The sequence below is a fragment of the Gasterosteus aculeatus genome, chromosome 7 (assembly GCF_964276395.1).
Source record: "Gasterosteus aculeatus chromosome 7, fGasAcu3.hap1.1, whole genome shotgun sequence".
NCBI lineage: Eukaryota > Metazoa > Chordata > Actinopteri > Perciformes > Gasterosteidae > Gasterosteus > Gasterosteus aculeatus.
Genome location: NC_135694.1, coordinates 7,380,733 through 7,400,876, shown reverse-complemented (window position 1 = coordinate 7,400,876; position 20,144 = coordinate 7,380,733). Strand labels below are relative to the sequence as shown.

The 20,144-nt window shown below is 46.9% G+C and overlaps 1 protein-coding gene across 17 annotated transcripts in view; it reads left to right on the top strand.

Annotated features, from left to right (window-relative positions):
- ppargc1a (peroxisome proliferator-activated receptor gamma, coactivator 1 alpha) overlaps positions 1–17,309 on the top strand; it is a 221,335-nt gene extending 204,026 nt beyond the window's left edge. For 5 of the 17 annotated variants that reach the window (XM_078106340.1, XM_040181769.2, XM_078106342.1 and 2 more), the window contains exons 4-13: positions 108–233; positions 1,293–2,700; positions 3,583–3,628; positions 3,841–3,914; positions 7,323–8,559; positions 10,268–10,360; positions 11,252–11,375; positions 13,146–13,267; positions 13,615–13,766; positions 15,907–17,309. In XM_078106340.1, the coding sequence (XP_077962466.1) occupies positions 108–233; positions 1,293–2,700; positions 3,583–3,628; positions 3,841–3,914; positions 7,323–8,559; positions 10,268–10,360; positions 11,252–11,375; positions 13,146–13,267; positions 13,615–13,766; positions 15,907–16,010 (3,486 nt within the window). In that variant the 3' untranslated portion in view covers positions 16,011–17,309. The remainder of the gene's footprint in view (positions 1–107; positions 234–1,292; positions 2,701–3,582; positions 3,629–3,840; positions 3,915–7,322; positions 8,560–10,267; positions 10,361–11,251; positions 11,376–13,145; positions 13,268–13,614; positions 13,767–15,906) is intronic. The other 12 variants (XM_078106347.1, XM_078106346.1, XM_040181780.2 and 9 more) reach the window with 3 other exon arrangements.
- The last annotated feature ends 2,835 nt before the right edge of the window (positions 17,310–20,144 follow it).

Genomic DNA, 20,144 nt, shown 5'->3' with positions numbered 1-20,144 from the left:
TTACAAACCACAGGCGGTCTAATTGAAAGAAAATTTGCATTTGCATAACCCACCCTCACTTCCCCGCCTTCACTGCTTTCCCTTGTTCTGTTTGGGTCCATTCGCAGCTGAAGAAGCTCCTTCTGGCACCCGCAAACTCCCAGCTCAGCTATAATCAATACACAGGTGGCAAGGCACAGAACCATGCAGCCAGCAGCAACCACCGGATCAGACCACCACCTGCCGTCGTCAAGGTAGGGACACACACACACACACACACACAAATACACACACTGCCTCGCTGCTTTCCACTCCTGAGCACACACATTTTTTTTTTCTCCCGTGTTTGTTTATCTCTCTCGCCATGTTCTCGCTCCGTCTGTTTTCTTGCTGTTTCTCTCTCCCTCTCACACTTTTCTTGTTTTGGTGGCCGCCTTTAGAAGATGTTAGACTACTGCTCCAGTCTGCCATCCCAGGGGGCCACCGTGTAATGAAAACAGGCTGATTGCTGTTGGGCTTTCCAGCGAGGCATCGGCACCGTTGTCTCATTAGCTCCACCACTTAACCGCCTTGGTATGATGCCTGTTGGAGAAAAAAGAAAAAACAGCGACAGGCACTCTGGCGGGCGAGATTGGTGCCTTGAGCGGACAAGATCAAAATATCAGTCTTGATGGTCTCGTTAGACCGCTCTCAAAGTCGTTTCTTTGTTGTTGAAAGGAACTGGGTTGATTTAAGATTGATTTTAGCCACTGTGAGTGTCATAGGTTTGTGTGACTAAATAAAGTGTGGGATTTCAGTAATCGGTTTAAGTTTCATTTCGTAACGCGGCGCGATGTATGTTCAGCATTCACATCGCACGACACACATCACGTCATAATTCGTTGTCGTTTTCGGGAAGACACGTTTGATGTTAAATTTCCTCTGAATGTAAAAAGCAACTGTGTACGATCATAGTTTGTGGTAAACACAACATATTCACAGCGTTCTGTGCGTGTTAAGCATACAATGTTGGCACCTTCCTCCCATAGTCTATTTTCGCGCTGTGCCTTTGAGTCATCCATTTCTGGAGCACAGCGAATTAGGCCTCCCGGAGGACGTTGTGCGCGCGGTGGTGTTCGCTGGGCCACACAATTAAGATGATGGGCGGACCGCACCCCCAACATCGCCTCCCAGCCAGTTGGCTAACCGCTGTGCTCAGGCCGCCTCAGCGCCCGGTATCAGAGCCTAAAAGAGGGACTCAGATAGCCGTATTTCTGTGGCAAATAAACAAACTCATTTAATGAAAAACCCTCTACATCCTTCTTTTCGTACAGACGGAGAGCCCCTGGAATGGCAAAGCAAGAGGGGGTTCCAGCCAACAGAACCGCCCGGTGAGGCGGCCTTGCACTGAGCTGCTGAAATACTTAACAGCCACTGATGACATCCTGCTCCACACCAAAGCCAGCGAAGCAAAGAGCACCTGGGGGGGTGCCAGTAGCCGGGACAAGAGCGGCCTGGGTCTGGGTGCCTCTTCCTCCTCGTCGTCGCCGTCCTCATCCTCCACCTCCTCGTTCTCCTCCCTCTCGTCTAACTCGTCTTCCTCCACCACCTCCAAGAAGAAGTCAGCTGTGCCATCTCAACAACAACAGCAGCAACAACAACAACATCAATTACAACAACAACAACAACAACAACAGCAGCAACTACAACAGCAGCAGCAGCAGCAACAGCCGGCACCACAGCATCACCAGCGAGGTGAGAGCCGGGCTGCAGCCCAGTGTAGTGTGGCTGGTGTTGGGGCTGGGAAGTGGCAGCGTTGCGCTCACGATGACGGGGTTGAGAAGTCGGAGGGCGCCTCTATCCCTGTCGGCCACAGAGCCTCCACCTGCGGCCATGCCCGCACCAAACTGGAGCACGGGCCGCCCGGTGAAGAAGGAAGGCCGCCAGGCGATGTGGGCCGCCTGGCCGCGGCTAGGTTTATTAGGTATATGCATTCTTATTCCCTCCCTCCCCGAGAGGTGAGTCACAGCTGTGAGCATTGCCGAGAGGCTGAGGGCGCCACTCAGGCTAGTGAGGGCTTTGGCAGGCAAGGCCGTAGAACGAGTAGAGGTGCCAGCCGCGCACCACACAGACACGTCACGGTAACTATTAGGAAAAGGGACGAGAAGCCGGGGCACCCCTTACTTAGCCAGCTGCTCACCTCCAAGCAGAGGCCTGCTCGGTATCGAGCCCACCTACTCCCACCTCAGATCACCCCTTCAGCCACCATTCAGAGCAAATCGGCAGGTAAGAGGTCTAAGAGCCCAGCACAAGCTCCCACAAAGGTGGAGGTTGAAGAGTTGGAAGGGGCCAATGACAGTAGGAACCAGGGAGTAAGTCAGCTTGAAGAGCCTGATTCAGGGTCCCTGTTGTCACCTCTAGCCTTTGACCTAGAGAGCTGGGTTAACCAGCCAGACTCGGGGCTAGATATGGGCTTTGGACTTGAGCTGCGGTGGCTAAACCAGGGGTTCTATGGGGAGGATGTTGACCATGATGAAGATGGTGGTGGTGGTGGCGGTGTTGATGATGAAGACAATGCTATGGGCGGCCCCGCTGCAGTGCTCTCACAGGGCCCAACAAGCCCACTCTTCCCAGATACTAGAATTGCAGAACCCGCCCCTCCCTGCATCATACAAGGGCAAGGGCACCCACACAGGCAGGCACTCAGCGAGCACCCCGACGACCAGGGCCTCCCGTTGTTAGGTAATCATGACTGCATCCCCCCCACTGGCCTTATTTCTGCTCTCTCTTCTCCCTCTGCTGCTCTAACCACTTCCCAGTTTGACTTTACAACTAACTCCTATTCTAATGTAAAACTAACAGTCAATCTGAGGGAACACACAATGACGACAAACGTTGCAGGTATTCTTTATTTGAATAGAATTCAATTAAAAACAAGTAGGTGGTGGGAAAAAGGACTACCCTTGTCTTGCTTCTGTACGTCCTGCACTCACAAAGTCGACCCCTGAACCCTCTTGGGCTGATTGAGCCGAGTGTGGCGAATACGTTCGTTTAGAGCCTCACCAGGAGCTGCTCTCCAGCGCCGTGCTACTAAAGCCACGTTCCCTTAGCTGGAGCACAAGTCGGCCAGAGCCTCGGGCAACTGCACAAGCTTCCTTGACTCTCCTTTCTTCCTTCTTTTATTCCCCTCCTCTGCTGTTGGTGCATGCAATTATGACCTTTTTTTTTTGAACAGAGAGGGGCTCACCCACTGTCATGTGTCTTGTTTGTGGCATCGTCTCTTTATGTCTTTACTCCATTTTGATCCGTTTGTTGTCTTGAGTTCGGTATGTCTGTGTCTCGACTCCTGTGAAAAAACCTACCATCACTTCATCTTGCCTCTTAGAGTGGACAGTCTAACTTAAGGCAGTAAATTAAAACGGGGTCAATCTCAAACTATGTGGTTTTCACAATAGTGTCCATAAAAATAATTTCTAACCAAGTATGGATGTCTTTTTTTTTTAACAATAATTGCATTTAATGAGCCAAATTGAGATTAATTGTTGCAGAATGTGGACCTTTTCTCTTCTGCCCTGAGTGTTATACCTAGGTCAATAATTACACATGCTCCTTTGTGTTCTGCAGCCAAACCAACCACCTTGCCACTTCCTTTGACCCCAGAGTCTCCAAAGTAAGTGTGAGAAGTTTTTCCCCCGTTATTCTAGGCCAAAAAATTGCGACAAAAAACTCCGTAAAAAGAACAAATCAAAAGAAATCTATATAAATGAGAATCCAAGATGAGGCATTTGTGTGACTCATTTCCATTTCTTTGATCACAAAAGCTTTTTGCGCTCTAACTGTCACCCGAGGAGTAAAAAATTGCACCTTTTTTTTGTCTTCCAGTGACCACAAGGGATCACCGTATGAGAACAAAACCATTGAACGCACATTAAGTGTGGAGATTGCTGGAACCCCAGGTAAGCATATTTTTCTGACCATTTAAACGCAGTATTACATATATATATATATATATATATATATATATATATATATATATATATATAGGAGAGAGAGAGAGAGACTAGTCAGTGACAATTCTCACCTCTCTGTTGTAGCTTCTTAAGTATTAAGACCAGCATTTCCAACATCTTGATAGTTCCATTACAGTTCAAAGTTCAAGGTGAAGGTAAAGGAGAACATTTTTATGTGCTTTACTATTGATTAGTCTATCCAATCTCTTCAGGGTTTATTAGCAAACCCCTCCCGTACCACCACTCCCCCTGCCCTTTTACTGAACAGTTAATATGCTTTTCCTCTTCCTCTATCAGATCCTAATGCTCTCTGACTGACAGCTTACTTAGCCTACACATCATAGGAAAATTGAAATGGCAGTGTTATTGTTTTAATAGGTTTTGCGGTGTAATTTGGTTTTGCCTGTATGATCCGTGCCGTCCTGTCCTTAGGCCCCCCAGACGATTCTGCAATTAGATCAGCTGACTGGGGAGTCAATTTGCAATGTTAAGACCTGTATGCAAAGGATGCTGTATTGTAACTGTAGTCAGCATCATTATTGCCATCATCTTTGTGTGTTAGTGAGTTATAATTAACTACGTTTTCAAGACAGCTATAGAGAAAAGGTAATCACAAGACAATAAATGAAGTGAATTTCGGCAAAAGCTGCACTATTAAATGTCATATCTCTCTTATCTCTCTGTGCATGAACAATGTCAGTAATTACCACCTTCTCCTCCGGAATAATCATTTGAGGTCAATAAAAACAGATGGCTGCCCTTTGGCCTCTCACACTGTGTGATGTTCCTCTGGCCCCTTTGGGTATTCATTTACTAGCCGGGGAAATTGTCCTCATACATACCTCATGTCTGCCCCGTGCACCTTCTACTTACTTATCCCGTGTGGGGGATGGAAATCGGGGCGCATTAGACCCTGAGAGAACCCCCCCCCCCTATCCCTCTGACCCTCCTCCGAGGGATGTTTAACCCTTTTATGTACCTGAGTTCCTGGGGTCAAAGGGGATGCCGGTTGGGAAAGAGCATGGCTGCCTAAGGTCTGGGGCAATCAGACGCGGTTAATATTTCTTCCTATTTTACTGCACGTGGGTGAGTTTATTGACCCGTGGCCGAGTCTCGGCGACCGTTCTGTTCCACTGCATCTGCCCTACAAGCGCAGTCAAATAAAGCCCTTTGCCTGACTTTACAGTCCGCCGCTGATGTATGGTTGAGTATTTGCAGGAAAATCATTAGTCCAGAATACTGAATACTACTAATAAAGTCAGTGAGTCCCTTCCCTACTTAGAGATTAGCTTTTGAAGTCTCTTGCTGCATGAAACAGGTGGATATGGATTCCGGGAAGCGGAGGTGAGAGCTTTGAGGTCAGGAGTTACATGTCCTTTGCAGATTTACAGTAACATTCCACCACAATAAAAATGATGGCGGTGGTACTGATAACGAGGTGGAGGTGAGCCAACAGTGCGCTCCACCCTCCTGCTTCAAGGCAGGTCTACAACTCCTCAATGGAACTTTCCGTGAATTGCTTGAGTTGTAGTAGTATTATTGTTTACTGCTTCGTAGTATTATTGGTTACTGCTTCAGAGAAAGATCAATCTGATTATCAGGAGAAACTGTACTGAGAAAAGGTTACAACTAGCAGTGAGGCCACCTGGGATCTGACTGCCCTGGCAAAGCTAATAGATTTACTCTGTGCTGTTGCGTTGTCTTTAATTACTGTATCTCATGACACCGGGCTGGTCCGTATGTTGCTATTTGCATGGTTTACCGCCCGGATCAACTCTTTAAGCACAGTTGTTTTTTCGCTCCGAGGTCCCCTTGCAACTTACAGCTGCACGAGAGAAAAAGATTACAAAAAGATTCCTCTTTTTATTCTCCTCTGCTTCCTTTCCGCTGGCTGCATGATCAGATCATCCATCCTAGTGGGTTTGACTGAGACGAACATATTTATCTATGGTGATTTATTTCACCCCCCCCCCTTTGCTAACGGCTCCCGGTTTATGACCCCACCCGCACGTTGTTTTGGACAGATGGCGCTTCGTTGGTGAAATAGAAGTGTAGCGTACCCCTCCTTTTCTCCTTTCTTCTCTTCTCAGCTCATTCCATCGGCAGTGCAAATCCATGTCTATGTCACCTTCAGAACTGGGGAAAAGGGGGTACAACGGGCAAGTGGAGCTTGCAGTCCTACTCATGGACACTTCAGATAATCAGAAGGATGAAAAGCCATTGCATTAGGCATCCCAAACATCGCAAGTGGTTTCACAAACTTGCATTTTTAGTGCATACTCTTCTCACTGGATTTGAGACTAATAGCGTCTATCTGGTGCAAAGAATGATGTGCATTGTAAGGAAGGCAAAGAAAACGGGAGAGCGTAGGTGTTTCAAAGCCGCTCAGTGGAGTTTGACTCCTGTTAGTGACGAGTTTGTGTGCGTGTGTGTGTGTGTGTGTGTGTGGGCACATTTGTTCTGCGTGAGACAGAAACAGGATCGGATGCAGGGAGACGGAAAGGGAGAAATAGAGATTGATCCAGGGAAGATGACTGCCAGGAAGAGAGGGAAAGGGAGCATACACGACTAAAGGAAAGAGAGAAAGAGTAATAGTGGCGGCTGTTTGTGTGAGTGCATTAACAGTGCTATAAAGTGGGCTCATCTCAGGACTTCCTATATAACTGCCATCTGTCTGGTTGTAAATCTGTAAGGGGCTGGGGATACTTGGAGGGGAGAGGGGGGGGGGACACACAAGTATCATGCCTTCTGAGAAGAACGACGACCCATTTGCCAGTGCTTCCTGTGCTCCTATGAAGAAAAGGGACATTGTGCTGGATAATCATAATCAAAACATGCATGGCGCCGTGACAGTTATTATTGTTTCAGGCCGATAAAAAACATCTTTGGTTTTATTCAGACGAATTGGCTGCTGTCCAGTGCGGACATTTATGTGAGCAAGGCGGAGATATGATACCCGTACTTTAGTTTTCTCTCCGGGTGCATTACGTTTGTCCTCTGCAGGGCTTTGTGTTGTGTTTTTTTTTTTCATTCATGAAAAGGGATCTTTCCAAGGTCGGAGAGGAAGGGGATGGCAGGTCATCTGTATTACAGCACCACAATATTAAGTTACATCAAGCATTACATTAATCTGTCAAGATTGCCATAAAATAGAGATCAGCATTAGGCCAACAGAAAGTGAATATTTTAATCAGGCATGTGTCTGTGTCCACTGTCCATAAACAGACCTGGAGGTTTATAGATGACTGGAGGGAGGAGGGAGAGGGGGATCAATGGGGAGGTTGCATTATGATTCCATTTCCCTTTTACTGCCCCCACCCTTCCACCAACCTCTTTCTCTTCCTCCCTCCGCAGGTCTGACACCACCAACCACGCCACCACACAAAGCCAGTCAAGAGAATCCTTTCAAAGCATCGCTCAAAACCAAGTTGTCTTCATGTTCCTCATCAGCCTTGGCATGCAAGAGAGCCAGGCTGAGCGAATCGGGTCCCGGCGCTCTGGCCCCAGCCCCGGGTGCCTCAAGCGGGGTCCCCACCAGGAAGGGCCCCGAACAGACTGAGCTTTATGCTCAGCTGAGCAAAGCGTCCACCGCCCTACCTTACTCGGTCACCCAACACACTGTGAGGTGCGACCTTGAGGAGCATCGCAGCACTAGCAACAATAAGCGGGCGGTGCCCCGCGGCTACAGTGACCATGACTATTGCCAGGGGTCGGCCAGCACTAAGAGGGACGGCGGCACAGCCACTGTTACCGTGACTCCAGCAGCAGCGGTAATGACGGTCACCTCGGGTGCCACCGCTGCTCCAGTGCCCACTGCAGGCATAGTGGGGGACGGGCATGTCGAATGTAAGGACTCAGCCATGCCGCCATCCTCCTCATCTTCTTCATCTTCTCGTTCTACATTATCCGCTCCACCCGGTCGTTTGGCTCAGCAGCAAAATGTCGCCTCTGCGGTTGGAGAAGCGCCGCGCATCCAGGAGTTAGGGAAGCAGACCCTGACACGAACCCCCCAGATCCCCTCAAAGGAGGCCACTAGTGACTGGAACCTACTCCACTCTTCTGCCCTCAGCAGGAAGCTCCTGTGTGACCAGAAAATCCGAGAAGAGCTCAACAAGCACTTTGGCCCCCCTTTACATGCCCTCTATAGCCAGGGTGCCAAGGAGAGAGAACCCGGCAGCAGGCCAAGTAAGGCTGCAGCCGCTATGTCCCCTGAGGAGGGAGAGAATGGCTCCCACTCCCAGAGGCCGCCCGGCTCCAGCTACCTGCACCCGGGGTTCCTGCCCTTCCAGGATGAGCTAGAGCTGGGTGAGGGCCGCGAGGGTCGCTTCCTCTATCCCTGGGAGGGCACCCCTCTGGACCTTCTCTTTGACTGCCCTCCCTGTTCTCCCTCCTGTTCCCCACCATCCAGCTGCTCCCCTTCACGAGGCTCCGTCTCCCCACCTTCCTCCCTCCTCCTCTCTCCCAGCAGGCCTTTCTGCTGGACCAGCAGTGGATCCCGGTCCCGCTCTCGGTCCCACTCTGGCTCCCGCAGCTCCTCCTCGCACCATCGGAGACGTTCCCTCTCCAGCTCACCTGACAGACGCCCGTCCTCGTAAGTAGTCTCTCAAAACCTCCCACTTCCTTTCGCTGAGCTCCGCTGCTCCCCTCCCATGCGGTTCATACAGGAGCTTGGAGCTGGCAGGGGATCCAGCTTAGGAGTGTGAAACAGGCCCGATCAGTCATCAGAGCTGGTGTCACACGGTGTAGTTCCTGGAGACTCTCAGCACGGGTTCTTGACCCGCTGCTTCTTTCCTTGTCTGGACTGAATGCAGAACAGATGACACAAACCGATTTGACAGGCCGTGTTAGAAGGGTTCTTACCAACGTGTCTGCAGATAGTATACTAATCAAGCTCTGCCTTTTAAAACAGGGAGCACGGCAGTGTCTATTAAAGAATTGGGTTGGGGGGGGCGGGGGGGCACGGGGCGATTTGTTGAATGGTGTGTTTTCCCCCCAAACACTCAATGAGCCACAAAGACATAAAACGGAGCATTAAACGCGCCAGAGGCACTGGACTTCTGAAAAGTATGCGTTTAAATATCAAAACAAGGTGTTTATTTGAAAGTCTTCCGGACCCCCGCCCCACTCTCTCCCTCACATGCTCCTGCTCTTTTTTTTGTTTGATGCCGGGGCTATTGTTTTAAGCGGCAGCTGTTGTTTTTACTGAGTGGCAAACCGTCCTCTTTTTAAATCCCCACAGATGAAAGCCAAATCCAGACTGTGGCAATGTAGTCTCCCCCCCACCCCTTCTTTAAAAAGTGACTCCTATCATCATAGCTCCGTGTGAGAACTACATTTCCCATGCTTCCCTTTGATCAGTGCTGCGGGGGCTTCTGTCTGCGTTGTCTATGGAGGGAGGGGTGTGGTGGGGAGTGGGGGGGGCATACTTACTGAGAAGGATGTGAGTAAATTAAGTTTGTCAGTACTAGTCCATTGAGTGCCTCCCAGTGCAGGACTCCGCTGCAGTGACTCAGTTTGTTTGCCTGATTACTTAAAGGTCAGTTCACCACAGAGAGCCAATAGAATCACGTTACTCTGCCCGGGCCCTTGTTCTTGTGCTCTACACTGACTCGATCACAAATTCTACAGTAATTGTCTCATGCAATGGATCAGAATCTGACACTGACAAGCCTTCTGAAAATGCTGCATAGGAATTGGAGAAAAAAAAATAGAACAAGAGGCTTGGGTATGTTTTTATGGAGGAAAAGATAAATGTAGAATTTCAGCTCTCCACTTTCACAGCGTAGGATCCTCGATCTTTCAAAAGTGGCACTCCTTTGCTTCTCCAAGCCTCACAAACTTCTCCCCCTCCATCATTCAGCTCCTGCTTCTTCAGCAACACTTCAATAATTAAGCACCCGAGGCTCACGGGCTGCAGAGATACAAGCTCCGAGTCACTGGGGTGTCGAGTATTGACCATTTCCTCATACAACATAGATAGCAGGTGCTCGTATGTAGGTGCCAGTGCGGGCGTGTATAGAAGTGCTGGGGGAAATCACGCACTCTTAATGTGGCCATGAGCTAGATTAGGAGAATACAGAATGCTTTCATCTGGAATTAACCTATTTTCTAACGTCTAAAAGGTTAATTTGGATCCCAAAGCCTAGAACAAATTAAGCAAGGTGTCACACGTTTTCAGGAGTCATCAGTAAATTCCGTGATTCATGTAAACCAGTTTGCTGTGTGCGGGGTGAGCAGAATTCCTATGTGTTGCTAAAAATAATAATTCCATGTATCACATGTTCTGTTTTCCCCCACAGGTCTCGTCATAACACAGATTCCAGCACCCTCCGTTCCAGGACTCACAAAAGCCCCCACCCTCAGTCTCGATCTCCTCTCAGCCGCAGGCCAAGGTGATTATTTAAATGAATAATTTCCCCTCCGGCTTAGAACTTCGTTATGCATCAACATTAACTCACTACTCTTTAGGTTACCACAAACATTTATTCCTAGAAACAGTCTGGCCAAGTTTAAGAGAAAGTGTGGTTGCCAAGGAAGGATCAGTCACCACAACCCGCTGCGCTGAAAGTCACCACTCTTTCATTCCCTTTACGCATTTAGACTGCAACTTTCGACAGCACGTCACATCCACACGGGGGGGGCACGTGACAAACATTGGGGGCAAATATGTTTAATTGATCATGTTTTGTTGGACAAGTGACAAAATATTCCTAAAATCCCACCGATTGAGGAGTCCCAACTGTATAATGACAGCGATTGAACTCAGTGGCTGTGTAGTTTTCCGTGAGCCACCGCAGACGGGACCATTTCATATGCAGAGGAGTCCTGTCACAGTGCGGGAAGAAAAGAGGGAGACTGACACCATCTCGGCGCTCCGAGCTGATTTGGTACCCACGGGCCTAATGACACCCGACAAGCCTGAGAATCGCTCATCAGTTGGAAACCTAACGGACACGTCTCGTGCCGGTCCGGGGTGCGGGGAGAAAGTTGCACTTTCCTTCTTGATGAAGCCCTGACTAAGCAGAAAGTAATGACATGTGAAGTTGTGCTGACAGTCGCAGCTGCCCGGCTCCCCGCGCTGCCCCCGCGGGTGTTGTCCCGTGGGCTCCGTAATCACAGCAGCGACAGGGAGACGTCTTATTAACATGTCCGTTTCCGCTCCTTTGAAAATAAGGGGACTGCTCCTCGGTGAATACTGGCAATTGTTCCTCGCGGTCACCGGCGGGAAGGGTGCATTTAGAGGACGAGCGAGGACAGTCATGTCATGCGTATGCTTTTCTCAGCAGGTATGACAGCTACGAGGAGTACCAGCACGAGAGGCTGAAGCGGGAGGAGTACCGCCGGGACTACGAGAAGCGGGAGTTCGAACGGGCCGAGCAAAGAGAGAGGCAAAAACAAAAGGCAATAGTGAGTCAACTGACACAAACCCTCGCCGCATGCGTCCCCCTTTTTTTTTTTTGAGTCTTGGCTGCAGCCGCTGAGAAAAGAGGGCACGCAGTCACCGGCTCGGCACGTGCAGAGATTCATGCAAACACAAGGAGACCTCCCGCAGACACACGCGCATCGCTCGCAATGAGAGATCCTCCAGCCCGGTTCCATGTGCCACCCTGCTGAAACTCCCTGAATGATTCAGGCGACAGGCCCTTCCTTTTTATCTCGGGGGTTGTGTATTTTTAACATCTCCCTTGTCTGCAGCCACTGTCCACTCTTATAAATCACACCACAGGGGTAAAATGTTAAAATAGTGCGAAAACAGAACGGGGAGAGTGCAAGACGGAGGAAAAGGACAGAAAAGGAAACGGCCAGTGGTTCTGTGGAGCTTTTTTCCTTCTGAATCCACTTCAAAATTCTGCCTGATGAAGTGTACCTCCCATATCGCTCGAGCTCTGCACGTCCCGGTGGGAAATGAATCCGCCTTTTCAGCGGGGCAGAGCCGCCGCCACTTGTTGATAAAGCATACATTAAAAGACGCAGTGATGCAACGGCGCTCGGCACGCGGACATGTTCAGAGACGATTACGAGCGGCGGAGCTCTGGCTGTCGAGCGAGGTTTGAGAGGCCGGGGATGTGAAAGCGTCTCGCACCGTCTGTCTCTCCCTCGCTCTGCTTTTGCCTCATTCTCTCACCCACCCACACACATAGGAAGCCCTCGGGGGGGGGGGGGGGGCGGCATCGCGAGAAGGCCGCCTATTTATCAGTTGTCAGCAGCTAAACCCCTAATTCAGCAAATACTCTTTCTGTCTCATACTGTACGTAAGCCTTGTAGGGAGCGGAAAGAAAAGCATTAAAACCAGTAATCTGTAGTTAATTTGTATCGTTCTCAGCGACTCTAGTCGGACGGGGCAAAGGTCAACTTTGAGTTTAACACCAGGCCACTGATTTACTACTTGTTGGAGCCACTACTAACCTCGAGACAGCATTCCAAATTTCAACGGGCCTCAGTGGACTTGCCTCAGTAATGGCAAGTAAATGAATGAATAAATAAATAATACTAGTGAGACACTATAGCCCCAAGCTTGAGCTGCATTATATGATTAGCATATGCAATTAAAGTACTCAAACACCATAATTGCAGCCTTGTGCAATTTGTTCGTAAATTATTCTGCTATGACCCTTGCGTCCTCTGAGGTTGAAGGAAATCCATGTTTTTACCCCGTGGCTCGCTGCTGCTGCTTTTAATGCTCCCTCGCTCTTGGATATGAATATCTTTACACTATTAACTGACCATGCCTAGTTCAATGCGCGTTGTGAAAGAGGCTTTTCGGTCATGTAGCTGAGTCACCTCAGCGCTTTATTTTTAGCCCTTTTTGCAAAAGAAGAAGCAACGAACTTGAGCGAACTTAAGACACGGCATCATTTGATAAAAATCACTCTGCCTCTGGTTGATGAGTTGCAGAGAGAAAGAGAAATTGTGGTGGCAAAGCAGACCGAGGGCGCTTCCGAACTGCAACTCCATCAGATAACGGGAAGCAGGCGGAACCAATCACAGAGAAACACAGCAGACAGACAGAGAAGGGGGACAAAAACAGGGGCCGAAAAGTCAGCTCTGCAGTATCCACAGGAGTGATCAGGACCAATTCATTAGGGCTCAGTGAAGAAAGAGAATGGAGGGGGAAGAGAAAACAGACTCCCCTTTTTAATCTCCTTCCTCCGCTCTGTCTTTCCTCTTAACGAGCAGGAGGACAGACGGGTGGTGTACGTGGGCCGACTGAGGTCCGACTGCACCCGGACAGAGTTGAAGCGCCGCTTTGAAGTCTTTGGCGAAATTGAAGAATGTGCAGTGAACCTGAGGGACGACGGGTAAGGCCCCGGGATTTTCTCTGCATGTGTGCGCAGCTATACAGTAGCCTGGTATTCATGTAGGGGGGTAGTGAACGTGTGTTCCTCCCCTCTGGATGTCATGCAATACGTACAAATGTTCTGCTGTTACTTTTTAACTTCGTGCAAAGGCAAGTGTAAGACAAAGACAGGGCTTTTGCAGTCTCACCATCTCCTGATCCACCTAGTTCTTAGCCTACGGAGCGCCAAAGATACACTTTTATTGATTCTCTTTTGCATATAAATAGCGTGATCGTCATCTAAGACCAAGTCGCCCTGTTTGCTTATTGTTGCACCGCTCTGACGTATCGTTTTCTATTCTCCACCAGGGACAATTTTGGCTTCATCACGTACCGCTACACTTGTGACGCCTTTGCCGCCCTTGAGAACGGGCACACCTTACGCAGGTCAAACGAGCCTCAGTTCGAGCTCTGCTTTGGCGGACAGAAGCAGTTCTGCAAATCACATTACACCGACTTGGGTAAGTGCAGCTGTTGTTCTCTGCATCTGTCCCCTGCAGGCGTGCAGTATATTCCCGTTGCTGGGAGGACTGTCAGAGAAAGTGTCGGGTCCGGGAGGGGATAAGACCTCAAAAATATGCTGGAGCCACGCTTCCAGATCCGAAGAGACTTATATCCGCGCTGGTAACACTTCCTACAGCGCTGAATGTGTCCACCAGGCATTCGTGGCTCTAAGGGGGGGGGGGGTTCAGAGGTCACTCTGGAAACATACCAAGAATAGAGCTATATTTCCTCCCTGTTGGTAGATGAAGTATCATGAAGAAAACCAGGCACACTCCATTACTCATGTTGACTTGAGATGCTTCTTTCTAGCTTGGTGATCTAAAATGCAAGAGCGGTAGCACTTAAAAGCATGTGTGCAGATGGGTTTTCCTCTGCCATTGTATGTCTATAGATATAGCCTGTACATATATGTGTGTGGGGGGGGGGGGGGGGGGGCACTTTAAGAGAATGGCAAACAGGAGGGAGGAGTAGAGATGAAAATTACAGGGAGAAAGGCGTGTTAGGCGAAAGACAGGAAAAGAGATGAGGCGAGGAAGAAGAAGGTGGGAGCAAGGTTAACTCCCAGCAACCCCTCCCTTCTCTATAGGGACGTTCCATCTGTTGCCAGCTGTTACAGCGCTGAAAGGAGGCAGAGACTTAATATGGCAGGTAGGGGCCGGCCATTTTACTTAGTGGGGGGGGGGGGGGTGGGGGGGGGGGGGGGGGGGGCACTGTGGAGCATACCAATTTTTGTTTACCAATTTCTGCACACTTACTGCTTTGGTAGGGAGTCAGGGCGTCATGGCAGACTGCAGTATTGCAGAATTCACCGAGCCTCAAGTGATTACTTATGAGTAAACATGCGCGTATGTGGCCGAAGTATGAACTTAGCTCCTGTATTGATCAGGTAGATGAATCTCAGTCAGAAGGCTGTGCTCAAATGGATGAAATCAATGTTCTTTTCTTGTGTTGACCCACATTAAAGGAAAGCACTTTCCTCTCCTCTGTCAGTTGCACAATCATAATGGTTGTGATAATTGAGCAGCCATAGTGAAGTTTGCAAGAGATGCCCCATTATGTCAAGAGTTGCACACGCACAAAGATCCCACCACACCCCCCCCCCCCCCACCCCCCCCCCCACCATGACATCCAAGATAGGTATTGACTCGTGCATTTGCGGCCAGTTTTGCTCCCGCTGTTTCCTTACTAGCAAAACAGGAGGTCAGTAACGTATGAGGTAGTGCTACAAGAGGGTCAATGGGAGAAACAGAGCACTTTCCTCCATAAATGAGGCACTTGCTATACATTTTCCAAGCACGTGCTCGAAGCTATCAGCTTTTAAAGAGAGGGCATGATGAGGAGTTGACACGTAGAGAAACAGTTGCTAATCCTAGAGCCTTCAGCGAAGACATTATGCTGAGATTGACTAATCAGTCTGCTGAAATGGAAAGGCCTTCATTCGACTGCCTCTTTGTCAGGAACAGGCTATTTTGGTTGTCCCCATACTGATAGCGCAGGATAAAGAGATTGAGAGGAAGAGGGGGATCTTATTATAGCGCCGTATCCAAACCTTTCCCCGTCCTCTCAATCTTGTCGGCCCTCGCATCCTTTCTGTGTGTTCTGAGACACTGTCCATTAGTTTTAAGTAGAGCGTCGAGGTGTTTTTCATCCCTCAAGGTGCGCAATGTGACATAATCCAGCCCTCGGCCATTGCATTAGATCACGACTGGCGCCTTCCTGCTGCCATGGTCATTCCCATTTCTCAAAACTCTTCGAGTGTGCTGCTGGGCCCTTTGGAGGCCCCGTTTTTTGAAGCTGTCTGTTGGCAGAGATAAGGTACTCAATGTATTATCAGGTTGATCAGGAAAAATAGGGCATGTGCGGAATGGACAGACAGAAGGACAGCTCTCTCATCTCGGGCCTCCGTTCCAGCACTGTATCCATGATTTGGTTCTGGTAAAAAGGTTGCAGTGTAAACATGCAGCTACGGCTGGGGTGGACTTTTATCAAGTCCATCGAATGGTCATATTAAGGAATCCGAAGTGACATTTTTTTAATGTTTTAAGTCCATGTTGGTAAAAGCACCGCACTGACCACAATCCTCCTCCCCGCTTTCAGACTCCCATTCGGACGACTTTGATCCCGCCTCCACCAAAAGCAAGTACGACTCCATGGATTTTGACAGCTTGCTGAGGGAGGCCCAGCGCAGCCTGAGAAGGTAACCAGTTCAGCGGCACCTGCTTGTCTGTCACAAGAGGGACTTCTGATACCTCACTGTTGTTTTCTCGCTCCTCTGAGGACGAGACTACCAGAAGTTTTACGCTCTATGTCATAGAGTATATAAGATTAAGTCTTTAGACCTATATCAATATAAATGAATATATCACAAATAAAGTTTACATGAACATAGCTGCTGAAGAGCTGGGAAGAGACATTGCATTCTGGGAAAGCCAGTGAACCCTCAGAACCTGATGCACACGTTTGGTGCACTCTACTGCTGTACAACCATCAGTGAAGGAAGAAGAAAAAAACTTTCATGATTTTTTTTCTCCAAGCACTACAAGGCCCACAATCCTTTGAGGGTAAAAACATGCAGCTTGTTCAGCCAGATTTGTTTTTCCTTTTGCTGTTGATTTTTGTTTATTTTTAAATCTGGTGTTTGGATATAGTGTTACAAACAAGAGTGTAGGGAATTGCATCGTCGAGGTAAGATTCTCAAGGTAACATTGTTGTCTACATTTAAAGAAGAAATGTAGCCATGTATTTACAAATATTATAAAAAGGAATATTTTTATTTTATGTACATATCGGATAAAGTTCTTTATTTGTTACAGCTATGCACTGTAAAACGCAGCCTTTTTTTAAAATGAGGAGACAATTTCTTAATTCAGAATGTCGATCTGTGGTAATTACAATACTGTAAAACATATTGTACACCTACATGATGTTTAGAAGACATGATATGATTGTAAAAAAGAAAAAAAAAGATATGTCCGACTGCTCATTTTGAGGGAGCATGTGAACAAATGTCCTTTTTTTTAATTTATTTTGTTGGGGAAAAAAACAGTCAACCATGTATAGTTTTCTCTGTTTATAAAGTTTCTCAATCAGTGTTTTTGCTTATAAAACAAGTGTAAAATGCATTTTTACATGTTTTTCATGATTGTAAAAAAGGTACCCCATTTTTTATTAATTATTTCTGAAGCAATCAATATATATATATATTTGTGTGTATATATATACACACACACGCGTATATTCTGTTGAATTGCATTGCTTTGTATGGTTCTCCTTTTGATTACCTTCGGTGAAAGCGAATTCTGCATTCAAATCTTTTAAATCAGTGCATACACATATTTATCTATTTATTTGAATCTTTGAATCAATAATATTTATGGGCTCCATTTAACATGGCGTACCTCACAAAATGTATGTAGTGTTTTTGTTGTCCTATGATTTGTGTTATTTAACTTACAATCACTAGACAGGGTGTACAATAAATGGTTTGGTGGGGATAATAATGACCTTCTATGCCTTTCCAAAACAATCAGAACATTCAGCTAATCACTCCAGCAGTCAGACCCTCATCATTTTAGTGATTTCTGTCTCCACCATTGGTCACGTCTACAGCCCGCTGTTTTTTTCTTTACACACAGAAGCAGAACATGAAGCAATAAAATGATTTTGCAGGAATTTTGTTATATCACTGTAAACACTTGTTGTCATCGCTCCACTCATGCTTGATTATGTGAATGCCAAACAAAAGTTTACAGTTTCCTTTTCCTGAATTTTTTAAAGATCTGGTATTTGATGTACAATATATATATATATGTATATATATATATATATATATATATATATATATATATATATATATGTATATGTATATATATATATATATATATATATATATATATATATATATATGTATATGTATATAACACTACTAATATTATTCACAATAATTACAAGATGATTAATAATAACAATGATAATAATATAAATGAAAGAAAAAAAACTATATAAAAAGCAATAAATTATTTTTCAGAGTTGTATTTTAGCTCCTATTGTTGTGTGATTTTTGGACGACCCATTACCCAGTCGCTGGTAGCTAGGATGACTCCATTCCAGTACCTTGGCATTTCATCACCGTGCGGTAAAACTTGAATGTCCTCGCTCCCGCCTCCCGCTCTACCCTTTAAGATGTAATTGAGTCTATGTAATTGTAATGCACGCATTACCTTGTGACATCTGTGCAAACGTGACTGACTCTTAACTCCACCCTGTGTGTGTAAAATGTGTCGAGTTAAAACTGTTTGTTGTGTAGTGCATGGCTATTACAGGACGACAGTCGGTACAGTGTAAACCACTTTGGATATCTGCCTCTCAGCTGTCTTAACTGGCAGATTTTAAATGACATTCTATAAGCCTGGAGAAAACTACTCAACAATGTATCGCATGCCAGAACCCTTTTCCATCACCACCCGGCCCCCCTCCAAACACCACCCCCCACTCACAGTCCAGATATCACCCCGCTGTCGACATGACACAAAAGGTAACCTTGCGGTTTCTGGTTCAATTAATATCCCGTTCTTAGCTTGAGCCGAGTAATGAGAGAAGCAGGTTCCATCTTGGGACAGAGAAGTCTTTTGAAAGAAAGCTTCCTTTCATAGAGTCAGTAGAGGGACAAGAAACGGATAAAATTTGTGATCTAAGGAGGCAAGAATTGATCAGGGGAAAGATTTAAAAAAAAAAAACCAACAACCTCTACCTGTGTTTCAAGGCATTGTTTTACTTTTTTGCTGTCTGTTTAGCGTTTGGGTAATGGTGTCGTGTCCCATTTGATAGATGTGGCTTTAATCATTGTAAAAAAAAAATGCTTTGTAAATTGCCTAGAGTAGCAATATATTATAACACCTTATGGTTCAAATTTCAAATGTGGCGGTCTTTTTAATAATAATGTGACCTACTGACGACTTTGCCACTGCTTAAACGTTTGTTGGGTAATCATGTTTTTTTTGGAAGGACAATATGTGTACGAGCAAATGCATGTATGCGAGTGTGAGTTTGTGATTTTAGGCAGGTGTGTGTGTGTGTGCGTGTGTGTGTGTGTGTGTGTGTGTGTGTGTGTGTGTGTGTGTGGGTGGGGTGGGGGGGGGGTCGTTACCTGTTTGTGTCCTATCCACGTTGCCTTCTGCCAAGTCCTTACCAATGCCTTTGTGGTTCTACCTATTGTACGACTTTCTTGTGAATTTCATTTTTTTATGTGCAATTCTCATCAGCCTCACCATGCCAATAAAGGGAAATGTGTTTGAAAAAAAAAAAATACCATTCTTTCTTTTAGTGGCTTCCCGGTTATCTCCTTTTTCCCTGTGATGAATGTCTCTTCGTCATGCGGCGTTCACTCAGCGCTGTGAAATGATTGTGATTTGTGCTTTCTCCGATTACCATCAACGAGACATCCTTGAAGTTCAGCGGGAAGATTTAAAAGCCATGAAAACAATGCATGTTGTAAATATGGCTTCACATTAAATTCTCCATCCCGCCCTCCTGTGCTTATATATCAAAGTGTTGAAGGAAGCCCGAGCGACGAAAGAGAAATGACACGAGCCCGACCTCAGCACATCTGTTTCTCTCTGAAGTTTCTCCCCTAATAAAGGAACTCAGCCTAATTCAGAGTAACTTCCCTCTTTGATATTCATATCACCTGGTAGGGAGCGCTGTAGTCTTTGTGTCCACAACTTGACTGCACACCGTGAGTCTGCAAGTTAATTAAAAAGTTGGGGGGAACAATTTCATTAAGACGATGGAGAGCTATAGTAATCTGATGGTGTGCTTGATATTCAATGGGGCTTCTAAATGACTATAACAACCCCCCTTTTTTATTAATACACACACACACACACACACACACACACGCTATACACATATCTTCTACTGGGAGCCGGGATCACACCGGGAGCTTCGACCGTGTCTTTTTTTTTTTTTTTACTGGCGCAAAGAGAAATATGGGAAGAATGTGCATTAAACTTTAAGGTTGGGGGTCTGATTGTGTTTTTTATTAAGGCCGCTGTTTAGCCCCGGAGAAGAGAGCGGCTGGCTTTCATTTCGGCTCTGCTGCCGCATTACAGCGGGAGGTCTCCTTCTGCTTGCCCTTTCCGCGGAATGAAACAGTCCCTGGAAATCTCTCCGCTCCCTGTCGGCTCCGTCTCTCCCACCTCTCTCTTTTCCATCACGATACGATGGCTTTTTTTTTTTTTGTATCTGTTATGTGTCTTTTTTATTATTAACCAGTAGATAAGCAGCTATCTCTACTCCAGTTGGAAGTAAGTAGTGGCCTTGGAGATAATGGGGTT